Below are 26,252 nucleotides of genomic sequence, written 5' to 3' on the forward strand. Positions count from 1 at the left end.
CCTTCTAGTCCTGCATTTTCAGGGCTTTTAATTATTTTTTAAAATTTTATTTTAATCTTTTTTTCTCCTGCTGCAGATGTGTTGAGAGTGCTTACGAGGTGAGGAACTACAGGTTTGGTAAACTGGAGGGAGAGGGCCTGGGATTAAATAGCTGGATGCTGCTACCAGTAAAGAGAAGATGTTAGCTGAATTAAAAACAACCAAAAAAAGAGAGACCAAGGAAATTTATTTACTTTTTATCTATGAACAGTATGACATATAATTATAGACAGGTTTTGATACACAGGAAAACCCTTTTGTCAACCTTTTTTTTTTTTTTTTTCTAAATGAAACAGCACAATAATCTTTACACATTCATATTTTGTTTTTTCTTTTTTTTTTTCTTTACAATACACAGCTTTCTTGGGTTGAAGCAAACTGCAGGACAAATTGAGTACTGGTATATTACAGCTACTTACATCATTTAAGAACAGCAAATGGAGAAAAATAAGTTATTTAAATATTGATTTCATATACAGAAAGTGCACCTTTGTTAGTTGTTACATAACTTGCTTGACAGTTTTGATTCCCCAGAGGGTGTCAATTAAAGATAAAAGTATCTTGGACCAAAAGTATTATTTATTCTAAAAATAATACAGTACAACTGCACAGCTGTGACTTGGTGAATCGACCACTGTTGCTGCTCTTAGAGATGATGACCTGTTTGAATAACGCAATGTTTAATGCTTCTGATCATGCTCCCAGTTTGCATTGAAAGCCAGGCTCGTAAGAGAGCACAGGCAACTACGAGCAACCTTGCCATCTGGGTGGTAACAGCGGGTTATTGATCGAAGCTTATGATTATGATGGCATTCAGTAATATTTTGGGCTTGCTGCTTCTATTCTTAAATAGCTGTTTGAATTACAATGGTACAACGGATAGATACTTAACATTGTTAGCCTGAGCAGAGCAGGTTAGGAATCCAGCAGCAGGTTTCTTCTGTGCTTCCCAAGAGTTAATGAGCAAACTTTTGTTTAGAGCACTGAATGGTTGCAAGAAGATGTAAGAGGTTATGGCTCCCATACTGCAATGCTCACCTGCTAGGGAAACTGCAGCTGGGAAGCTCAAACACTGAGAGAAGCTTAAGGCTTTTTTAGATTAAAATATAAACTAAAATTGTAACTCAAGTAAGACCACAGAGTACAGTCCTGAAACGAACAACAAAGCAACGATTAAAACACACCAATCTCAAACTGCTCACTCTAGTCCTGATGGGTGTGATTTGGCTTCCCTGGGCTACAGAATCGTTTAAAAATTACAGCCTTACAAAGAGCGTTTGGCACACAGGTACAGTTTATTCCCATAATTCTCCTTCTGTTATTAAGAGAGGGGAAAGTAATTAATATGGGAGAACTTTGTTATGTGACTTGCCTTCCCTGCCACATGAGGAAATTTGTTTCCTTTTTTGTTGCATATAGTCAGCTTGGACTTTTCCCTTGCTCAAGTATAGCTGCTGTCTACTTACTTCTACTCAGTTCTAGCCTCCGCCAGCAATCCCAGGAAGTCTCAATACTCTTTCCGTCTCCTGCTTACTGATAGTCACCATGTAAGCCTCAGAGAGGCTTACAAACAAGAACAGACAAATCATCATTATTAAAAAGACATGATTTTTTGTACACTTTTTTTTTTAGATTTTTACCAGCTGTGCAAAACACCTATGCTGTATATTTCCTGATGCTGCCACATAAGAACGTGCTGATTATCCACATACCCAGGAGAACATTACAGAAACAGATCCAGAAGAGCTTTGAGAACAATTTCAAGTTACACCAGTGAATTAGTTGCCTTCACATGATGGTGTGCAGTAGACAGTGGTGAAATATGAAATGAGGAAAGTAAACCTAACACCTATCAATTCTACCAGGAGCCAAATTAATTATCATCTGCAGTAAAATGCATAGTTCATCTGACTTAAAACATGATCATGAAAGGACCATATGTAGTCAGGAATCCTGGAATAGCCACAATTTTTCATTCATCAATGTGAGACCATTTTATCAGGAAAAGTGTCATTATCTCAATATGAGGCTGTGATAACTGAGGCACCACACAGTGAAGTGCCTTGTCTGTTTTTTTACAGTTAGTTGATGTCAGAACTGGTACTGGAAACAGCCACACATCCTGGCCTGTGCCCAGATTTCTTTACTCTCTCCCTTTACCTGCCAGAGGAAGCTTGCTTTGTCTTCCACGGAGCGTTTGCTCTACAAGAAGCTGAAGGACACACCATATATTGACCCCAAAGCAGAAGCTAGTTATGTGCTACTCATCATAATCTGTATTTGGTATATAAAACGTGTACCCATATAGAAAAATAAGATCTGTCATTAGCCACATATGCGAATGGAACGTTTAACATGGGTTTAGGCAGGAAAATACTACATCATGGAAAAATGGTTCACCACATATGCCAGAACGATGCTCTCTCCCCGTGAGAGGTAACATTAAGACAGTCATGAGTGATATCAACTGTTGTAAAATCACAGTGTAATTCATGAAGTACTAGGATTTTTTTCCTCTGTGCAATGGAATTACAGGATCTGATGATTTCTATGGGACACAACTTGCTTTTTTGATGCATTTTATCTCCCACAAGTGAGTTTTCATTTGCAGAAACCCACTGTTTGGAATTGATATGGTCAGGATACCAAGTCAAAGCTGCAGCATAATGATTGACAATATAACACAGTACACAGAATATGATTAAAATGAAAAGCAGTTACATATATACAAGGCAGTTTATCTTGGAACAGTTTAGTGACAACAGTAAATGCAGACTGTAGTGAACAAAAGTTAGCCTGACAACCAAAACCTAGCATAACCCTGCATCTGTAAAAGCATCTATACAACACAGAAGGTGTTATAATGAGGCATTTTATAGAAGCTACTTCAACCGGAAATCACCCTAAGTGCAGCTTGAGGGTGACAAGTTGAAAGAAGATTTGGGAAACATGAATACAGATAAGTGAACACTAGGTAACTGTTTAAAAGCTTATTTTAAGGCAAATAAAAAGCTGATTGCTAGGAAGCAGTTATAAAAATGACCTCAGCTCTGTACAAATAAAAAGAAGCTCTCTAACTCTCCGTGGGTTAGTTGCATTGGAGTGACAGAGATGGACCATACTGAAAACTAATTCCAGTCCATTAACTTTGGCCTAGCTAAAGGCTTTGTGGCATATTGGAACCTATACGAGGCAACAGCGAAGATGACTGGGAAGGGGGTTGTGTTTAGGTCTAGACTGCTAAAGTAAACTAAAGGCATTTGCCAAACAGCTTCTACTGGAATTTGCACCTTGGCTTGTGCCTGGTCTTTAGGACTGTCTCCAGGTACCTGGAACTTAGATGTACATAAAACCCCCGACCTAAAGAGTTCTCCATAGAAACAGGGCTTATTAGTAGTATTACTTTCACAAACTTGAGGAAAATGTGCAAGGGTCCCTTAATTCTGTGAAGCTGTCTGATTCTCAGGCCAACCCCATGCACTTTATGAAATAAGAATATTCTGTGGGAGTGAAGGGGGAGGGAAGTACCACATCTGTGTTACCTGGTGGTTGCTTCTCTTCTTCAGTTGCCAAAGACAGCAATAGAAACATTTCATATCCTTTGAAGAAGATACCTGCCTGTCCTTGGGAGCCACTTCCTTGATCCCTTTAGCTATGTGAAGTAATTAGACCAATATTGGTGCAGGAAGAAGCAATGGATTCTCGATCAGGCAATGCTACATTATGGAGCACATTAAATTGCCTCTGGATCAAGAGGTTTGAAGAGTCTTGCCGCTGCCAGGAGCTTGCTTATGTGCCTTTCCTCTGTGATGCCAGCTTCTTGAAGGCAAGTTTGTGACAGAGAAGGCACTTTGCTCAGTGTGTTGAATCCTGCTTCTGTGAGCAGGCTGGAATACATAGGTAGACCAATGGAAATCAGCCAGTCAGATACAGAGGTGATAAGTCCTGGGGATACAGGTTTTCGGCAAATTTCAGTGAGCCCTCCACTTGGAATCTGTACAGTAAAGAAGAAAAAAAAAAAAAAAAGAACCCTTAACGTTAAATGTAACTGCTTGTTTTACAGCAAGTCTTATAAGTCTTATTTCATTTTTTCTTCCTAACTGGCAGAATTTCATAGCAGATGTTTCAACTTCTCTCATGTCACATTTGTCAGTATGAAAGCAGTGTGGGTTGTAAGGCTAAGATCACTTGGCATAGGAGCAACAGCAACAATTTTGGCAATGCGGATGCAGTGGGCAATATTCAGCTGCTTGGGCAACCATCAGAGGCCATTCTGAGTTAGTCTGAGATCAGTAAAAAATACCCAGTGACAAGACTGTCCAGGGTGTTCCGTTTTATTTCTCAGAAAGGCAAGAACACGCTAATTTTGCCTATTACCTCCTCAGACAGACCAAGTTCTCTTATAAAAAAACATAAAAGCTTTGACTGTTTCTCCCTCCTGCATTTCCTAAGGAGGAGTGGACAACAGTATAGTTTAAGAAATGAAAAAGGACTGTAAAACCTTTCAGATTTCAATACATGCCACCCTTAGCGAGCAAGTCTCTGTTACCACTGCTTGCAGTCTGCTTAGACTTTTAAGGCTATTATTCAGTCAAGAGGGAGGGTTATCTGCTCTCTGTTCAACTAATAACTGTCCTCCTTTGGGACAAGGGAATGTACCTCCTGCTCCTGTAGTACCCCCACATATGTTGTACCTGCTGGGTGAACACAGGGAGCACATTTGTCCCAGGACTTCGCAGGTATCTCCCTTCACCAGTAGTCAGTCTTTTTAAAAGTCTGCTCATAAATAAGAAAATTTGCTTTATGAAAATACTCACTGCCATGCGATGCTGCTTCCTCAGTTGCTTTACCCGGATTTGGTCCATGTTTGTGGCAACATCCTTTTCAGGCTGGTCCAAGTCTTCAGCGTACCTCTGTACCAAAGCCTCAGGAATGCCACAGCGACCATGCTGTGTTCACAGCCAGACAAAAAGGAGAGAGAACAGATGAAAGAAGTGTATCAATACAGACCGATCCGTGCAAACAGAGAGAGATGCAGGATGGGAGTAATAAGGAGCTTTCCTCAAGATTCCACGAAAACTGAAAAAGCAGTCCCTAAAGGAAGGACTGGACCTTAGGACTCCTTCCTTCCCAAAAAGATTTCCTAATTACTATGCTACCAATTCAGACTTCCTTGGAAGCACAAAATCTAATCCTGACTTCCTTTTTCAGCAATAATTCCCCACACCAGCAGAGAAAGAGACATTTCCATGCCCAGTGCCACCAAGGTAGCAGCGGCCTGAAAAGATGAAAGTTCAGAGTAAGTCTGAGATTTCTCAGTCCGTCCATCTGTTCCCCCCACCCCGCCCTGAGTTACATTAGGTGTAAGGTGTGATAGTAAAGACAAACATAGTTATAGGATGTCTAATGTCCCAATGATTTATTGTTTATCTAGGTGGTCAATCACAAAAATAGAACAGATACAGTAAATGAAACACTATCCCTTGGAATGCTAGTAGAATAAAAACGCTTAAACAATGTCCTCCACTTACCTTGTCAGAGTATGGTTCTTCAGTAAGATCAATGTCTTCAGACTGCAACTTGTTTTCTATTACCATTTCCAGATCCATTCCTCTGCTACAAGAGACTTTTCTTGCCGAAGCAGGACCTAGCTTTATCACATGCTGCTGAACACTAGCAGTCTCTGGGAGCTCTGACAGCCAGGGCGGCAGTGGGCTAGGAGGCGTACTGGGCTCCTGTTCAGAAGATGTCCTATGGGCAGGTACTGCGTGACAATCAATGGGAGTGGATGAAGTGGCCTTTTTTACTGGCAAACATGGTGCTTCTAGGCTTGAGTAGTTCCCACTTGTGGTCGTGGGAGGATGATATAACCCATTAGAAAGGCGTTCTCGGCATTTTTTGGCAGGGACAGGTGGTGGCTGAGAAGGATTTTTTGGTTGCATTCTTGCCTCATTTGTGCCTTTTTGCTCAGCTTCTAGACCTCCCTTGAGGACTGGAGCATAATCAGCCCGTGCAAGGTCATGAAAACCTTTACTCTGTATTTCCAGAGGCGTCCTTGTTGCAGGATGTGTCACTAAGGCAGGCTGAGCTTCACAGTATTTCGGGGGGAACGGAGCAGGCTTTCCACCTGCAGTCTCCCTTACAGAGCAGTCCAATTCCTTTGCTCTTCCCTTCTGAGAAGTAGCAGCTCCTTTACCCTGTTTAGCCATCAAGTCATCTACCGTACAGCTGCTTCCATGAGACTGGGGCAGCAGTGCAGAGCCGGGTGCCTTTTTCGCTATATCCAGTGAATCCTGAGGAAAAGAACCCACTTCCTTGCTAACATCCTGTAGGTTAGTATTGGATTCTCCCTGGAGATCATCCAGCGAGTGAGATCTTGGCCAGGTATCTACACCCTGGGGGCCATCCAGAGTTTCATAGCTCCGACAGACAGCAACCGGTAAACTTCTACGGTTCTTCTTCAGACCCGTAACAGCTGGAGGCTGGACAGAGCTCTTCAGAGCACGATGCGTGCAGCTGAACCGGCTTTCTTTTTCCCCTTGCTGTAGAGTTTCTATTGGCTTGGTCAGTGGAAGTGTAGGATAATTTGATAGCTGGTTTCTGCTGAAGTCCTTAAAGCTATGCTCACTGGCCGACTTTGAGGGCAGAAGACAGGTCCTTCGAGTTTTACCTAGAAGCAAATAAATCACAATCCACCATAAAAAAATCGATCGATCAATCAATGTGCAGTGTACATAATGGATCACTTATAAATGCCTTTGAAATAAAATGATTTACTCTTATCTTGTTAATGCTAAATGTACAGCTCAGTGCCATTTTAAGCATATGAATTTGTGAGCTTCACGAAGAACTAGTAGATGTGACCACGTAAGGAAAATACATTTCAAATACTTAATATCCTTCCTACTCTGTGATTTGCAGAGATTTGGGGTTTAGCTCATGTAAACCCTTTTCAATGTAGAAATACCCTACAGTTAGAACTGATAACCTATACACATTGTAAGAACTTGTTTGACAGAAATAACTCAAAAGATCTACTGTTTTTTCTACTCTTCTAATTTTTTTAGTATATCAATAACTATGTTCACCTTCTAATGAAGTTTACAAGATTGCTCAGGAAAGTTTTTTTTTTTTAAAAAAAAAGATCCTGTTTATTAATTTTCATTACAAAGCGTGCCGATAGTCTTATTTAATCTCTTAAATGACAGCAAACTATTTGTAATGGCAAACCAGAGTGCAAAGAAGCGTTGTAAGATGGTTTTGCACCAGTCCTTTTGTAGTTACTCTTGGGGACAGCAGAGTTTTGTGGAGAAAGCCTTATACTATGAGATGGAGAAGTGTTTCAAAAGGCCTTTTCAAGTGTGACTAATCGGAGTGTTACTCTCATGTCATGGTGTTCTATCAAACTGTAAGGTCTTACAGATGTGGTATTTTATTATAATCACTTAAGACGAGATGATATGAATCAATATGAACTACATGGTCTTTGCAAGCTTTACTTTGTATTTTTATGATATGCACCACTGATTTTAAACAGTGAAGTCCACCAAATTTGCTTGACAAATCCTGATCAAAGGGACTGAGCTCATTAGACTATTCATTAGTATGAAATACAAGGTCATTTCTCAAATACTGCATAGATTTTTTTTAAATTATCTTTTTAACAAGACAGAAGTAAATTTGTCTCAAGCAGATGACCTCCCAGAATGACAGCACATCCTGAACAGTTATTCTTTTCAGGGTGACAGGGATACTTTCCCCTATGTACAGTAGGCTTTCTAAAATCAGGATAGATGGATAAAGCCTGAAATTTTATTTTTCCAATGGCGAAAAAAACCCAAAACCCAAAAATCCCAAACCAACAGATCCGGCTAAATGGTATCAAAGTCTGTAATAACCAGCTATCAATAGCTGCCAATTAAAGGACCAGTACCTTTCAGAGATCTGAGAAGTTTTGCTAACTTCCTTGCAACTAAATTAATCTGGTGTACTTTTAAGCTATAGGTGCTTTCGTCTCATACAGCTTGCCCTCGAAGCTTTATCCTGAAAGACGCTCAATACTCGGCTTTTAAATAATATACACTGCTTGCTTTGAGAATGAATGAAAGAATCTGTTTGACCTAAAAAAGAAATAGCTTGCTTTCTCTCTTTCTCTTGCCTAAGTATTCAGAAATCTAGCAAAGAAAATGAAGGTTACATTTAAAGAGAAATAAGGAAAACATGCACCTCAACAAAGCTGGTTGCATTTTCTGATATGCCAGCCAAGGTTATTCTATCTAAAATCACGGTGTGCCTACAAGGATGAACACAAGCACACAGGAACTCCTTTCTCAGAAGCTGTATGGTTCACAGTTCAACTCAAGCTAAATATTACCGTTTCTCCAAAACACTAATAAAGACACATCATGCATTAAGTTGGCCCCCTTGCTACAACCCTGAGCGCAGGTAGCTCAGAGAAGTAGCAGAAAGACTTCTCTGTCTGCACCTTTCCATGGAGCTAGGCCACTGCCTTCTGAAAATAACTTAAAACCACATTAAAAAGACACGTGTAAGAAATGTTACATTCATTTCTTTAGTGCCTTCAGGCACTAATGTTAATATGCAATAAGTATGGAAAGGAGCGTTCTCTTTTCATTATTCATATTTTTTGCTAGTACATCTCTGACTTGTGCAATAATTCACCCACATTGTCTGGGGCTTGCTGTCACAGCTCACATAACAAAATCCATGTACCTTCTTTTCCATCTGAAATATTGATCAGGGGATATACTGGTTTTAGGAAGCACATTCAGGAACCTCAGCACTGAAAGAGAAGCTGTGAGAAATGCCACTACTGTGCAACATAAGCTCTTACCCTCATGGCTTCAGTATCTAGTAAACAACACTTCTTCAGAAATGGGATAGGCCTATGTAAAGCCAGTAGTCTGGGACTGGAAAGAAGAAGAAATGGGGACTAGGAGAAGGAAGAAGAGAAAAGTTTTGGGGAAGTACAATCAAATCTTCAGTTCATTCCAGCCCTGTTTTGCATCAAAATACAAATGTGGAGAGAATGGAAGTTCAAAACATTTAGTTTATAAAATATATAACTGAACACGCAATCTTGGTCTGCTTCAAAATGCTTTTTAAAAAGTGCTGAGTTCAATGCCATTGTTTTGTGTAAAGGATGGGTTCAGAATGTCATTTCTCTTACACAGACTTAATTCAAGATCAATACCAGCAGGGCAGCTGTGTTTTCTCTTTTTCTAGCTATTCCTTCCCTCCTCTTGACTGCCACATGTAACTTGATTATGCTTCTGAGACATTAAGAAAGGAAGGTAGTATTTCCTGAAAACAGACTTTTAAATACATTTTATGTTGTTTTGATGAAGTGGAGAGCTATATAAACAATGTGCACAACTGTAACATTCCCTCCCTATCTCAGAAAAAAAAAAAAAAAAAAAAAAAGAGAAAAAACCTACAAGGGTAAAAGTGTAGAGTTAGTAAAGTTTAAAACACATTTTTAATGTTAACATTTTTGATAATAATTCATTCTTATGAATCTCTGGTACAGTTAAGCAGTCTAATGCCTTTCATAGTGCCGTCAACTGCAGTGGCATCTGCTTTAAATGTGTACAGAAGGACACAGGTGTCTGTGTGAAAACTAAGATAACAAAGGTGGTCCTTACTCAAAACAAATGGAAAGTTTTTATTGTTTCCAGGTTCGGGTCAAGCTACAGGCATACTTCAACTGCTTTGTTTAATGTTACGGTGCAGTTTTTGTTAAACAAAGCGCTGCTCACCTCTCATGATATGTCTTGTTATTAGAATACAGAGAAGGAACTTCTTGCTTCCCTGTCATCATTTGGCTCAGAAGAAAGGCATTATCTGGGGGAATATTTCCAGAGGCACCTGTGCTACAACAACAAATTTTCAGTGTTTCTCTTGGTACTTTTCTCTGTATGGAAGATCATCTTCAGAAATTTAATTACTCAAAATCAGACGCAGAACACATTCGGTGGCCTGTCCAGATCCCAGGTTGTATTAACTCCATTTTGGCACTGCTTTCTGTGGCTATATTTTGTGTGCATTTCAAACAGCTCTGCTGACACAACAAAGATGATGGCGTGGTAGACAATTGTAGCGTTATTGCTCTTTTTACTGATCACAAACTAGTAGAAGTGCATAATACATTTGGCAATGTGGCCACCTGTTCTGTTGCTTCCTTTTATGTGCTTAGGATGCGTACTTGGCACTAAGGAAATCTGGGCTCCAGTTTCTGAACAGATCAGATCACATCCTTATCCCACCTGATAAAGCCATGGTTTGTCTGCTTCTTCAGTGCTCTGTGCCTTGCATGTGCAATGTGCACCCCCTTCTCCTCAAAAAAGCTACACAGCACAACAAGAAAAGGTTCAAAGAAGCCAGGCATGATTAGGGGCACAAATGACCTATAAGGAATGGGCCTTCTCAGACTAGAAAAGAGATGACTTGGGAAGGAGTATGACAGAGATCTATACACACCATTAGGTATGGAGGTTCTAAGGAAGACCAGGGATGTTCATAAAGAGAAACACTTTCAGGCAAATGGATGAATGACAGGAAACAGTACTCAGTTTTTGAAGTCCTTCAATGATTCATTCCCCATAGTACCCTGGGAAGCACCAAACATGCTTGCTCAGTTCCTATACTGTTCTCTAGCTACGTGCTTTTGCCAGTCCTGTGAGAACTAGATTTCCAATACGGTTTCCAAATGTGTCTCAGACAGGCAATGCTTGCACACAAAACAAGGCCAATAACTGTACCATTGTCAGAAGTCTGAAGGAGAGCTTGCCCTCCTCTGCCTTGTTTCAGACCGAGAGGACTGGACTATATGGCCTAATGGTCTGACCATGGATAGTGGCTTTCTGCTCTTAACATTCTTCCTGTCTAACACTGAATATGTCACAAACTTGTATGGTCCTTGCTCTCTGTAAATTAGAATAAAATCACAATGCTGCTGTAAGTACATTGTGGATACCTATGAGAACACCCAAATATTTCTGCAGTGGCACCTTAAGAAGTACCTATAAAAGACACGTCTGTACCACTGCCATAGTACATAGCAAACCATGTTCTAGCCAAAATGTAAGAGTGGCTCTGAAATCTTGAACTGATGCCAAAAGGTCCAACAATAGCCCAAAACACGACACTACACTAGTCATCAAAATATTATGTATAACCATTCCCCATAAAATCTGAAGACCAAGATCTTCTCAGAATGCATTTCCCCTTTACGAAATGCAGTTTATTATTGTTGATCTGCACATTAAGATGTTTATACTACACAAATTATTTTCCTTATTTTAACAGATAAGAAACCAATGTATTTTTAAAACAATATGCATATAAACAACTATGGTCCATGAACTTTGCAAAGAAGGTGAAGCACATTTCAGATTAACCAGCCTTGAAAAAATCTCTGAATGAATCCCATACCAAATGTTCTTTTTATAATGGTTTTCAAAACAAGCACTAAATGCCTTTGTGAGCAAAAATGATGCAAAATGCAGCAAGGCATACATAAAAAGCAATATAAAAATCATCACTGGTACTTCGCATTCTGCAAAACTCAGAAATATTGGTTTAAATGTAATAGTAAGTATCTAAGCAGATAGGCAATGACAATTGCTTTCTAAAGATTTCATTATATTGTTAAAATAAGGAAAATGTACAGGCAGCAATTTAACCTCAGTGTTACAGCTATCATTATGATGGCACATAGAGATAAAAAGGAAAGAAAGTTACTATATCGTCACATATGCCATATATTTAGCTATGATTATATTCCAGTATGCCTACTGTATAGGGATTCATCATATTCAAGAAAAAGATTCTCTCCACTTTCAGGAAACTAGTCTATTGCTGATTTCAGGCATTCAGCTTCAAAGCAAATTGCAATTTTCTTCAATAAATGGTTACTTCTGAGTGGCGGACTGACAGAAAATGCATATACTAAGAGAATAATCTTTAGCTTATATTTTAAATTGGAAAAACAGCCACTACAAAGGGGCATACAGTATCTCTATTTATTCTGTTCTTGTTTTTCTCCCTGTTTATGCTGGATGTGATGAAACCGGGTAGTCTGAGGCTAAGCCACGGATCAAATGCTTGGAGTGATAATACCAAACTCAAACCAATTTCATCTGTTTTATTATTTCATCCCTAATGACAAGTTTACACCAATCCTCAAGTAAAGCATGCTCAGCACAACCACTTGATTTCTTCAGAACAGAGTGAGCAATCTCTGTTCATCTGCCTTGGTAATTTTTCCGTGTATCACCTTTCACTGATTCAAGACAAGGTAACGGAATTGGTATCTTAAACTTTTTTTTCATAGTTTATTTCCTTGCCAACTTCTCCATTAATTTAACTTGCTAGTGTTCATACACTAAAATGTCCTAATTCTCTGCAGCTGGCGTCTGATCAGAGCAGAATGCAACATGCAACCTAAACAAACACTAAAATATGGCCTAAAACAGAGAACATTTTTTCTAAACAGTTTTTTTAATGGATTTAGAAGAAATCCTCCTAATCTCAACGGAGTTCAGCAACTTCTCTATTGCCAATGGTCCCTTAGACACTGGCTGTCAGAATGTAAGTCGTGCAAACCTCATGAGGCACAGTTGCATGAGAATATGATAGGGAGCGGAGAAGGCAGGCAACGGCAGTGAGGGCGCCTGCTGCCTTAGGATAACAAAAGAAAGATGATTTGTGAAATGTGATCAGTTTCCTAGCAATGCAAATAAATAAATAGTAACAGTAGCAATGAAAACCAATGGCTCAAGCCAAGAGGGAAAGAGGCATTCAGAGCAAAGGAGAAAATCAAGTGTGAAGTAGCTTGTGTTAGCTAGGAATAGGAGCAGGAAGTAAATGAAGCCATCTACTGAAAAAAGGCTGCAGGGATTATAGGGGTCATTGCTGTCACCATTACCATTCTCCAGGTTTTCACTGCTTTCGTAGCAGCCAGAATCCCGAGGAGAGCATCCGGTTAGGCCTTGGCCTTCAATGAGAAGTTTCTCCTGAGATCCTGACTGGTCGCTGTTACCTAGAGGATGCGAGAATACAGTGAAAAACAGGCAAACAGAAAATCTGGCTCAACTTCTCAACCTTGCATTTCCAACACCACGATCTTGTGTGTCCAGAGACGGGCAACGGAGCTGGGGAAGGGTCTGGAGCACAAGTCTGATGGGGAGCGGCTGAGGGAACTCGGGGTGTTTAGCCTGAAGAAAAGGAGGCTCAGGGGGGGACCTTATCAGTCTCTACAACCACCGGAAAGTAGGTTGTAGCACAGCAGGACAACAGTCTCTTCTCCCTAGTAACAAGTGATGGGACAAGAGGAAATGGCCTCCAATTGCACCAGGGGAGGTTTAGATTGGATGCTAGGAAAAATGTCTTCACTGAAAGGCTGGTCAAGCATTGGAACAGGCTGCCCAGGGAAGTGGTTGAGTCACCATCCCTGGAGGCATTTAAAAGACCTGCAGATGTGTCACTTAGGGACATGGTTTGGTGGTGGACTTGGCAGTGCTAGGTTGACGGTTGGACTTGATAATCTTAAAGGTCTTTTCTGACCTAAACAATTTTATGATTCTGTGATCTTTTCTGTTGCATTAATTGTACAGATCACTGTTTTAGAAAAGAGTGAGCATTAGGAACAGCCATCACAAATTTTGGAAAAATTCATCCTGTTTGGTAAAGGATTAAGCAACAGCTTCAGCACGAGTGTGAGGGAGCAGTGTGGTACATAATGAAAGCAGGATGGACTGCATGTGCGCCTTAGCTGCCTTGGGGCCAAGTCCTGCAACTTACAGCCATGGAAATGTATTTAAAATGATGGTGTCAAAGTTCTTTCTAAGACTGAAAAAAAACCCAACACCCCAAACAAAAAGCACTGAAAAGAACCAAATCAAGTGAATCAGAATAAAATCCTAACCCTGACCTACTTTCCAGAAGGGACCAAGAGGAAGGATCAGGAGTGGGTCTGGCAAAGTTAGATACTGTCCCCTAAGAAAGGGGAAGCAACAAGGGAGAGACCAGTGGTAAAAATTCCTTCCTTCCTTGGTCTGTGCAAAGAGCCAATGCTCAAGTGTGGTCCACCCAGGCAATATAGGCTGGATTCCAGGAATTTAGCCAGAATGTTTGGTCAGAAATCTTATTTTGTAAAGAAACTAAATCTAGAGCTGAAGATACAGAAAACTAACTTCATGATGTAAGGATACAGTTTATGTTGAGGGTTTTTTTTCCCCCCTGCAATAAAATGTCAGAAACAGCTATTCCTATTCTCAGCACATGAAAGGTAATTATGGGGTGGAACTAACTGCTGTTGCCCCTCCCAGGTTCCAGCTGTCTGATCCCCACTTCTCTTTCTCCTCATCACCCTGACTTGGAGATGGAATTTATACTTTCCAACCACCACATCACAGAGTTCTTCAAGTCTTCAAACTAAAATTGAAGGGCCCTAAAAAAACAATTGTTACTTCAGGGAAACGAGCATTCTAAATAGGTCTGCAACTAATGAAGAGAAGCTCATATTAGGTGATGAAAAGCTACTCTGATGTAAGTGCAACTGCAGTTTTACTGGGGGGTAGAGGAGGGTGGAGAAAGTGTGGATGCCCTTTTGGGAAATGCAACGAACAAGAAAGCTATGTGTCAGTGAAAACTCAGGCCACACAGTACTGTCTACAGATACTAACCACACATCTCCCCGTAACAGAACTAAGCATTGCCCACTTAATAAGCAGCTGCTCAAATTGCTGCTATGGCAGTGTAAGCTAAAACATTTTGCAGAGAAGCAGCTGAGAAAGCCCTCACACAATCCATTCCGCTGATTCTGCTCAGTGGGACACTAAACTTCTGCTGACACTTAGGGATGAGAGGGAAATTCAGTACTGTCTTAGGTTGCTGCAGCTAGGTATTGAGCACATCTAAATTCCTGTCTCAAGCGACATTTGCTATTCAAATGATTCTACTCTGCCATGGCTCTACCATGACTACCGTGCAGATGGTGCAGTCCCGCTTCCTCCTGTGTGGCAAAGACACCATCGAATTTGACTGCCATGGCTTGCTCTGCTTTCCCTCATCTTTGCAACCCCTTGCCTAGGACCATCTGTACAATGGGCAGAATTGCACTGCTGCACCTTATTCAGTCACTGCCTTTCACTCTTTGCGCTTGACTGACATATCTTCTCCCTTTACAAATCACTGTGTTGTCATTTGTACAACCTGAAGCTACTAGTACAATCCTGCAATTCACAGTCCAAGAATCATACACACGTGCAGGTACAATAAGAGAAAAAATTAATTCACATTACCCTTCTCCACAGCCCTCTGGGCTTTGATCTTTTTCTTATCTTTGATAACCTCAGTCTCTTCCCTGTAGTCCAGAAGTTTCTTCTATCCTATTCTCCATGACTCAACTTCTTATTTTGAGTAGGTTATCTTAGGATTTATTCCCAGATATCACTATTCTAAAGAGTGCGTGTTGTACATTTGACATTGCTTGAGTAAGTTGGGTAGCAGGGCTTACATGAACAAAAGAATTCTGGCAGAACAAATGCAAGTCTTAAGTCACTCCTCAAAAATCTACATTTTGTTACACAGGATTACCCTGGAAATAACTAGATTAGGAAAAAAAAAAAGATCAAAATCCTGGAACCATTTTTCTGATTTAAGGGGTTCACAACATTCTTGGCAGAGCTCTAGTTAAAACTGAAAACCTCAAAAATCCCACATACTGTCATACTCCTGTAGAAGTTCCACTGCTGTGAGGAGAACTGCTCTGTGTTCAGGATCTCGGATGTTCAGTTCATCTAAATCTTCTTCTTCTAGAAGCTTAAAGGTATCCAGATCTTCATAACCATTGAACAGAAAAGTGGGCATGTGCTCCTGCATAAAAGGGGAGAAAAAAGGAAGAAGAAGAAAAAAAAAAAAAAGCTATAAGACAAAATATTTATTCAACTTCTTTTTTCAATAAAGATACTAGAAGAGATTTTCACAATCTTCAAAAAAAAGCAGTAGTTTCACAAATACAAACCAGTGTAAACCAGCAAAATTATAGGATTATAGCTTGCATAAAGACTGCTCAGAGTTCAGGGAGGTAGCTGTGCCAGAGCTAGAATGCTGCACACATTGCTGTGTTTGGAATGCACTGTATTAAATGGTCTGGGTAGCATGCTACCCGGATACACAATATGGCATGGCTCTGTATGAAGCCAGAAGTACAAAGGGTGAATGACAGCCTCACCAGTTTACCCCTAGCTCTTCTGAACAGAAATATGGAAAAAGCCTTCATCTTTTAAGACAAGGTAACTGTTGTTATTTTACACTTTTTCCTTGCTTTTGCAGTGTGCTAGCTAGCAGCCATACTATACAACGATTTACAGTCTCAGAGTGCATACAAACTTGCAGCCCACAGCTCTTCATCAAACCTGACAGGCACTTCTCCCTGGCCTCAGCTATTTTCCCTCTGCAGCTAAGACCTGATTCTGCTAAGTGATGTCATGATCCTTAGGATTACGGATCTGGTGTGCAGCTTTAAAAACAAACAACTCCAAAGGTGTGGCCCCCTTCTCACAAGCAAAACTGAAGTGTAAAGAGAAAGAGAGAATCTGGACCTTTAAGTTGATGCGATCCAAGAGATCCTCAACTGACTTGGGCTGAGGTGGTCTGCTTTTCCGGCGTCTCCTGGTAGGCCGCTTCGGCTTCTCTTCCTCTTCATTTAACACATCCACATAGATAAATTTGAAAGTGCCAACTTTGTTGTTCAACAGGCCCATCCAAGTGCCCATGGGGGGTTTGCTGATTATATCAATGATGTCACCTTTCTGCAGACCAAAGAAACAATAAAGCTATTTAGGCATGATTTCTGATGGATACTCAAGCAGTCCCTTTGATTTCCATATACACAGAATGGACAACACTCTTTAGTTTTCAAAAGGTTAACTACAGCTCTTGCAAAAACGTCTGATGATACTTGTTTTACAAATGGAAGAAAAGGAAATTAAGTGACATGCCTAAGACCACAGAGCAAGTCAACAAAAGAACCTGAAATGGACCCCAACTGCCCAGATTCACAAACCTGCTTACACCCCAGCAGTGCAGCACTGCTGTTTTGTACAGACGTCTCTAAGCTATGCAGCTATCTGAAACTGGGGCAAGTAAGAACATACCCACTATATATGGGCACAATCTCACATCACATCTCCTGAGGAAAGGAGTCATATGCAGAAGAAACTGCGCAGCACTATTGCTCTTCCTAATGTGCTCCCAACTACAACTAAGAAATGGATGCACACCTGTTTTTGTATCCTCGAAGAGATTACCTCATGTACATTTGCTTTAACAGGAATTAGCTGCTGTCAGAATTTCAAGTAATGAATCTAAGGAGTCGGATAGTTCTAATCAAATACAGCACAACTAAAAATAATAAACGCTGATACCCAGAAAGATTAAAGGGGGGGTGACAACGCACAGTTAGCAAAGCAATTCAGTATTAGCTCAAAACAAGTTGTATTAACTGAAATGGCTTTAAGAGACACTATGTGCAGGCACATCCACATTTCTTCCAAGGATTTTGAAAATTTTTCCATTGATGGACTAATTCACTGTGGCAGACAAAGTATTTTTCCAATCTTTAAAACAAAATCCTTGCAAAATGGAAAGGAATTTGTGGCCCATTTTTATTTTTCCAGAAACAAAAGACGCAAGTATCTTTCCTTGGATGTGGAGAAATACTAGTACTTACTTATGTTCTACAATATTTTGCTATAATTCAAGCAAATCTTAAATGTGCCAGAATAAGATAGGTTAAAGGGCTTCAAAAAACAAATGTAAACTCATTAAAAGGCTAAGAATTTTACAGCTCTTGCAAAGGGTTCTCAATTAAGAATTTTGCCAAAATAAATGTTTAATCCCTTAAAAACAGATAAAACTGGTACCTTGAGCTTCAGAGAGTCCGTATCATAAGGACTTGGAGTAAAATCAGTGTGAACCCTGGCTCTTCCACAAAAAGGTCCTCTGTAAGGAGGCTCTTCATCATCACCGTCTTCTGATTTAACGCTCTCCCTGTTGCTGGTTGAGGAATCTGTTGTGCTTACGGTCTGACCACCTGTGTGAGAGACATAGTATCAGTCGACAAAAAAGAATCTCTTTCTGAAGAAAGTTCAGAAACAGAGGCAAGACAGAAAATGTGTCTTCTTTCTACAAACCATGGTAATCAAAGTTACAAGTCCTTAAATGCTGCTATTTCTTACATACACATGTGACAGGATAATTATCTACTTTGCACTCCTGTTTTCCCCAATTCAGCTTCTCAATATTTATCGGCGAAACTGTTTAACTACTGTCTCTTCTATGGTACATCACAGGAGATGTCATCTTTCTGGGAGTTTTGCCCCTGAAAAAGCATAGTCCTGTGAGGAAAATAAGCTCTGAACCCTGCATGAGGGTTGTAGAATCTCCCTTATGTCCAGAAATTCAGTTTTATGGCAACACTTTGTATTGGGGGGGGGGGGGGGGGGAGAGGGGGGAATAAAGCAAAAAAGCAAGTGATTTTCAGAACACACTTTCAGTTACTTAGAAATTAGTTTATTTCCCCAATAAGTTCTTGGTTTCTGTTGGTCAGTAATTAATAGTGAAGCAAGTTCACACCATCTGTGTCTCACTTAAGCTCTGCTCTGTGTAGAGACAATCTTAACCAGAGAGGTTTTAAATAATACTGCTCTAACTAGTTCATAAGAGAACCTTACGGTGTCTCTGGGGGGAGGGTGGGAAGCCTATCAGGAGTCCCCAGGAGAAATCTAGTGTAAAGATGAGCCTGCGTACTACTGGCCAAGGATTGCAATTCTCACTCCAATCATTTATATTATAGTAGCAAGACCCAGCAAACCCAGTCAGAAAGCAGGATTTCACTTTTTCAGGGCACTCTATAAACAAAAAGCAAAAAAGATCCGCCTCTGCACCAAAGACCTTACAGTTCTTTGTAAACCCTTAATGACTAACCCATCAGCCCTTCTACTTCTTAACCACTGCTTCTGCTTTGACTTTCTCTAATTCTGCTTACTGTGGAGGTCACTGCTCCCTGAAGCCACAGAAATGGAGCATCACAATTACAACTGAACTTACTCATTGAGCTCTGACCACTTAAGGAACTCCTCAGGCTCTCTACTGAGCCACCAGCTTTCAGCTTGGGTTTGTCCAGGGAGTCAGTGTCTGGTGGCGGCGACTGTGGAGAACCCGGCATGATCCCAGGGCTGGACTCCTGAAAGGGATTGAACCATATGAGTTTAGTAAACAAACACAGGCACTGACAGGACCTGCTCGTTCATCTCCAAGGAAAGAGATTCTCTTTTCCTGCTCTTTACCAGAAGGATGAAACCTTCTATGTTTATTTACTTATTTAGTGGTACTCAGCTGTGGCAGAAGCCCCATTTTGTTAGGCATGGTAGTGGGGACAGGAGCAAACAGTCCAGTCTGAAAAAGCTAACATTGTAAGTAAAAAGAAACATTACACAAAACTCCCAATTCAAGGTTTTAATGACACGTGATATTTTTGCCAGCAGTACTTGAAAAACAGCAAATGCCAAATTCAGCTTTCTGAGTCACTATTTTGTACAAAGATGAACACAAAAAAATCAGACAATTCAAGTAAAACACACAGCAATGTTCTTTTTTTCCCAGTGAATTGTTGATATTTTTGCTTATTTACCTTGCACAACAAAAAAGAATTAACCAGAAAATGCAGCCTGTGCATAGTATAAATACTCATAAACATAAATGCATAAATATAAAAAGATTTTGCTACACATGCAATAGGTAAGGCAATTTCTCTTTTCATTCAGACTAGCATTACAGAAAATCAAAAAGGGTCTTTCCTAAATTGAAATTTTGTCAGCCTCTGTGAATCAGTTAAAGCAAAGCAGCAGATACTTGTGGCCAGAATAGCTTTTGCTTGGGGTTTTTTTCAATGAAGAAAGAGATACTGGCATGTAGTTTGAGTCATGATGGCAGGAAGGTACAAATATTCTAAAATGACTGTGCCAAAAAGTTTGAAAACCGAAGAACTGTAGCTTGCATACAAGAAGAGTTTTTGTGGAGATGTGTGGTCATAAAACTTTCGGATGAAAGCTATTATTTTGCATGCTGCAGAATCATCAGAAAAAAAAGTCATCCCAGCATATGACTTCAGAGGTCAAGTCAATCTTGGAGAGAGCTAGAGAGCAGGAGTATTGCTAACGCACAGTAAACCAGTTTCTCAAAGTGTCCCTTTCTTAGGCAGACTTTGCAGAGCGGCACTTTAAGGCCAGTCGCACAGCAAAGAATCTTACCAATATTAAATCATGTTAGAGCTTAAAATGTTTTAACTTTAAATTAAAATTATAACTGTAGCACTGCCCCTGGTTATGAATAAATATGGCTAACAGCGTTACTGGAAAGGGTTTCTAATGTTGTAAAGCACTGCATAAAACTAGTCACATCTCTTCCTCTCTGCCGTCTCCGCATTCTGCAGTTTGGGATTGTTATATTGAATGTTACGAACTGCTCCTTTCACAGGCAGTACACTCTGCATTAATACCAAAAGGCCTCCCATGCCCGTTTCTCTGGCTGGACGCGCCCCAGCCAGCCGGCGGCCGGCCCGAGGCCACCCGAGGGCGATGTGAGCCAGGGAGAGCTCGGCTGTCTTGCCAGCTCGCTCTGCTCTTACTTACACATTCCAAGTGGCAAGATTGGTTTTAAACAAACGCCAAAGAATTTTTGACACTCCACCACAGCAAGGAGCCTGAGCCCAAAGTACACCAAAAGGGAAAAAGACAGCAATTGTTCCTAGGCCACTGAAATTCAAAGCCTAATTTACAACCAGTGTACTTCAGGTTCGCCTTTAAGAATAAGCTATAAAAAATCTGTAATGAAAGAATAATAGGAAAATCTTCTGTGGGATGCCCTTTTCTGACTACATTGTGCATCTGTTTTAATGGGCTGCTGCAGAGGGCATGCTATGATAGAGAAAAGATCTGTAATAGCTGAGAGGAACCGTGGTACATGAAGTTATACTGGGAATTTAAACTAAGGTGTAAACTGCAGATTAAATATATTACTGCGACCCTGTGTCACAGACCAGTTCCCTTAATAAATAATGATGATAGATAAAGAAATGGAAATATAGAGCGAGACGTGTAATGCCATCAGCCATAGGCTTCTGCTGATGAGCTACTTGAATGAAAACCTGAAAATGCATTTTCATGGTCTGGTATCTATGGGAAGCCATTTCACAGTGAGGAACTTTATAAGAACATAGGAATAAGCCACATCATGCCACAGTCTTGTCAGAAATGTCTTCAGATGTGCCTTGAAGCATGGGAATCTGTATTACACTTCTACACTATTAAGTGGATTCCATTGCAGACTTTACATACCTGCTCAGACAGAGAGCTGCTGTATTTTTTAGACATCCTTTTCTTCATGGTTTCTTTTACAGACTTCACCTTTTTGCCCAGAGATATACGGGAGGCAGAGGGCGATTTGATCACTTCTTTATAAACAAAGTCTCCTTCTTTGCCCTGCAAAATAAAACACCGTTTAACCCTATAGAATACAAGAGCCATTTTTTTTCCTCAAGTCAGCAGTCATTGCAGATCTATCCAGGCAGACACAGGATGGCAGCATGGTGTCCTATTTACAGCTTTAAGTTCACTGTTGAGACCTTGTGCAAATCACTGTAGTGTCCACTGTAGCTTTACTCCCAAGGCCTGATTTGTAATCTTTTCTGCAGGTACCGTGTGTAGTTGTGTTGGGGTCTGTTAGGATGCCTTTATCCCTTTGAGTTTCAGGTAAGTATTTGACCTGATTGAAAACTTCATGGTTTCAGGGTAAGCCCTCCTGACATCCCTGCAACAGTAATTGTGACTCATGCTAACAGAAGTAAAGCTACCTCTGAGATTCTAGCCAAAGATATAACTCTCTCTCTGTGTATATATATATGGATACCTACATTTGGCTACCCAAATTTACTTTTTATTTTCAGACAGGCAGTTAACCTTTCTTGATGACCGTCTCTGTGGTTTTACTGTGGATTGTTTATAAAAAAAACAAAAAAAGCTACTAAATCCATCAACCATGGTAGAAGCTTACACTTGCACAGCTATTCTTAAGACACACAACAGGGCACTGCTGAACTAAATTAGCTGGTTCATATATAGTAGATGACAAAGGCCAGCTGCTTTGAACGCATTTAACCTTTTCTAAATCAGCTTAAGATACCTAGCACTTATGCCACAAGCACATACAAAGAACAAACATGGATCAATTGACATTTTGCCAAAGTTACTTCTATGACTCAGCCCTTATTCGACCTTCCAGGCAGCATGTTAAACGTGTTAAACACGGTCTTTTGTTCCACACTCTGTCAGGCACCACAGCAAGGCAGCTCTATTAGAGCTACTACCAGCACTGGCAAATCACAACGTAAAAAGGACCAAAATCTGTTTGGCCAAACAGACTGAATACTGAATTTGGTCTCTGACTTGGGTCAATAATCCTTCTCAGGACAATGTAGGCACACAAGATAACAAACACTAAAATAAGTGTAGACTATATTCTACATGATTTTTTTCCCCCTAAATTTATGTATGTTTGCTACTTTACTAATGTTCTCCCAAAAAGTTTATCTGAAATTCAGCTGATACTTCATTTCCGATAAATCTATATTTTTTCCTTTACAAGTTGTTTGTGATTACTTCTTTGGTAACTTTTGGTCTTTCAGCAGAAATTAAGGATAGCTCTTTACTTATCTTTTTGGAAAAAACCTTCCAGTCAATGGACGTAAATGGCTTCAAGAAAAAAAAATTTGATCTGCATACATTATTCTGGTATACTGCATCTCTCCCACTACTAATGCTAGTACGGAAAAAAATGTAGTATTGAGGTTTCAGACTTTCTTATATCAGAACCAGTCTGAACAAAAGATGTCAAAGTATCTATGTTTAAAGATAAACACTAAGTTTGGAAGTTAACTTTTTTGCTAAGTTAAAAATTGATGAATAAAAGAACAGCCCACAGTTTTGGCCAATTTATAATTTATGACATTAAAAAAGTAATTGGAAAACCAAAAATAACTCCCAAATACCCAGCCAACAGAAAAAAAAATAAATATAATACTGGCATATAAAAAGTTTCACAATTTATACTTCATTTAAGTGAACAGAGAAGTTATCAGATCCAATGTTGAAACAGAAAAGAAAAACATATATGGGCAAAAGGAAAAAATATGTTAGTAATTTCATTTGATATAATGTTCTGGCTCATTTTTCTTCTGTTATTTTTGGCTCAGTAACACTGGGATCAACAGGAATAATATAAAATGGAATAAATTCTCAGGGGAGATGTTTTTTGTTTGTTTTTGTTTTTTTTTTTTCCTAACACAAAGCGCTCTGAGATCAATTGCACAGCACCCAGGACAATGGGATTCTGGTCAACTCCAGAGCTCTTAGATACAGTGGGAAAACAAATAATAAATCTCTTACATAATGGCTTCCACCCAAACAACTTGGAGATCTTCAGCAAATTAAATTTTGCCTCATCATTTCAAATAGTAAATATTTTTACCAAGAAAGTACAGTAATCACAAGTTTTGCCTGGGGTGATGCTCTGAGGAAGTCAGACATAAGAAAAGCCCATAGATGTGCCCCCAGATCTGTGCTTTGATCACTTGTTCCTGCCTCATTACACATACAGTATATAAATACTTATACACACATGGATATGGGTGGGTATGTTATTCTCAAAGCTAAGGAAGTTTGTGGTTAACAAAGATACTCTGCTTTCTTGGATTTCCAGACTGTTATTACAGACCTAAATTACACTTCAGTCTATTTAACTCCATTGCGCATTTCATTTTATGCTATTTAAAGTCTGTGCCTTTTTGTCTTAAACTCACCATTTGGTCAGAACTGTTTCCAATATGAAGGGAACGATTTGTCAAGTCAAATCCTCCAAAGCTACAGGTTCTCTGCAAAAAAAAAATAATAAAATAAATGGATACAGTTCTATCACAGTGAGTAGTTCACTCAAGGCATCTGTGATTTGGAGAACGCCAGTAAAAACATAAATGTCTGCAAAAATGGAAACAAACAAAGAAAAGGATGGGAGATTATAAATCAAGATATTGTTATAAAGCAATTTGAGTAATTTGTCTTTTCCAGAGACAACTCCTTGGCCTAAGATCTGCTGCTGTTGAGTCATCTATTGCCTACTCTTTATAATAAAAAAAGACTTTTTGGTCTAAGGAAACTGTTGATATTATGCATCAAGGTTTCCAGGGTGCTGGCAACTCCACCTCAGCACTCCCATCTGCCTTCATAAATAAGTCCACAGTAGCACTGAAACAGAGAACCACCAATCTTCTAAAGCATTGAATAACCTACCTTCTGGGAATAGCTGCATAGACTCCATTTCCACCGACACACAGGGAAATGCTACAGGCCTTGTAGGGCAAGCCCTTGGTAAGGGGAGGGAAAACCCAGCCCAACTATCCATACACACTGTGTCCACAGACATTCAGCAAGCCCTGATTCCAGATCAGGTATTTACCATCACACCTCTGGTGATACGTGGCAGCTCTGCTAGTTTTGGGAGAAAGTACGCTATGTTTGAAGTGCCACAATCACCTAGTGAAGTGACTCAGTTTTGTCTGAATGCACAGATGCAGTTTATCATAATCAGCCTGAATAAAAAAAGGAAATCGGCACTATGACACTGCTTCCCTCCCAAGAGCAGAGGGCAAGCAAACGCAGTACAGTTGCATTCCCACAGCCAAGCACTGTTTAACTCTGGCAGATGAATTTCTGCTAAAGCTTCAGTATCACCTGAAAAAAGACCAGACACTTAGGGGGCTCAGAGAGAATCCAGTTTTTGCTTTGCAATCCAAAAGGTAAAACCTTTGACGTTTTATTTGGACACTGACCGACCAGCTGCACAGTACTCAAGTACCTGGCCCTGCCAGAAGTCTCACAGGGCAATCCAGGGAAACCGAGGTATGGCAGTTGCGATTTACTTGCACAACCTCAACTCTGAGCTCTGAGTGTGAGTTGTGAGACAGGCAGATGTCTATTTTAAGTATTCTCTTCAGAGTTAGAGTTGAGATAAACAGGAGGCAGAAGATCAGCCACTTGCAAACCATAAATTCTTAGGGCCTGAACTACCCCAAGACACCTTCGGACTCAGGTAAGCATCAGATCAGCCCTACGAAGGATTGCCCAATTAGTACCCTGAGTGTGTGCTTGGGAGGAGGTGAAGACCAACCACCTGAGAACTACCAGTCTGATTCAACACCATTAGGAAGAAGCAAGCTCTACAAACTGTGCCACTTTATAAACCATTCTGATATAAACTGATATATATATATCAGTTAGTTCTATCAGAGTAAACATTCTTCCTGCCCTGTTCACCACCAATCAGCATACATATTAATAGCCTTTTAAAAGTTATCTTTTCTAGTTGTCGGGTGCTGTGTACCTACCAGTGCTTGGACGCCAGTTTTTGTACCCACCACAACTCTAGTAGAACTCAAAGCCAGCTTTGTCTAGGCCCCACACATTAAGAAGAGTGCTGTGATGTAGAATATTTTAAAGTGTTTTTTTCCAGAAGGCAATGTGACTATGGCACAGCTTTTAAAAATTGTTTTTGGAAAGCATTGGAGATCAACCACAAGTAATCAGAGCAGTTTTTAAAGCACAGCACGTTTAGCTATGAGTAATATCATCCTTCTGTAAAGAGTCCATCTAATTAATCCTACAGTGTATGGTAAGCCCAGCAACTAAGAGAGGACATCTGGAACTGCTCTGAGCAAACTTGTCTGTCAAACCAGACAGAGCTCCTCCTAAAGCAGTCTTCTCAGAGTGCAAAATGTCTGTTGGTTAAAAGCTTCTGAATAAACGCACCATATTAAGGATGCTTATTGTTTCAATATGGACCTCCCCTTACATTTAACATTTAATTTCCACCTTCAGATTCCAGTAGCGACCCTGGCAATACTGTACCAAACAGAAGGTCCGTGGATGAGGAGAGGGATATTCAATGGAATGGTCATGCAATCTAAAGTACTGGTTTTTTGGGGAGAAAAGAAAAACTGATGCGATTCGAAAATTTCATGCATGTCCAGGTCACTGAAACAAATATAAATGACAAAAATGAATGGCAAGGCAAGA

The 26,252-nt window shown here is 40.1% G+C and overlaps 1 protein-coding gene across 15 annotated transcripts in view; it reads right to left on the reverse strand.

Moving 5' to 3' along the window:
• Positions 1-206: 206 nt before the first annotated feature.
• LOC101915770 (SAM and SH3 domain-containing protein 1) overlaps positions 207-26,252 on the reverse strand; it is a 569,828-nt gene continuing 543,782 nt past the window's right edge. For all 15 annotated transcript variants that reach the window (XM_055810044.1, XM_055810043.1, XM_055810042.1 and 12 more), the window contains 10 exons: positions 23,984-24,055; positions 21,465-21,608; positions 19,177-19,312; positions 17,991-18,160; positions 16,668-16,877; positions 15,789-15,939; positions 12,989-13,102; positions 5,571-6,709; positions 4,857-4,988; positions 207-4,033 (listed from right to left, as the gene is read on the reverse strand). In XM_055810044.1, the coding sequence (XP_055666019.1) occupies positions 3,773-4,033; positions 4,857-4,988; positions 5,571-6,709; positions 12,989-13,102; positions 15,789-15,939; positions 16,668-16,877; positions 17,991-18,160; positions 19,177-19,312; positions 21,465-21,608; positions 23,984-24,055 (2,529 nt within the window). In that variant the 3' untranslated portion in view covers positions 207-3,772. The remainder of the gene's footprint in view (positions 4,034-4,856; positions 4,989-5,570; positions 6,710-12,988; positions 13,103-15,788; positions 15,940-16,667; positions 16,878-17,990; positions 18,161-19,176; positions 19,313-21,464; positions 21,609-23,983; positions 24,056-26,252) is intronic.

Source organism: Falco peregrinus, chromosome 7, assembly GCF_023634155.1.
Source record: "Falco peregrinus isolate bFalPer1 chromosome 7, bFalPer1.pri, whole genome shotgun sequence".
NCBI lineage: Eukaryota > Metazoa > Chordata > Aves > Falconiformes > Falconidae > Falco > Falco peregrinus.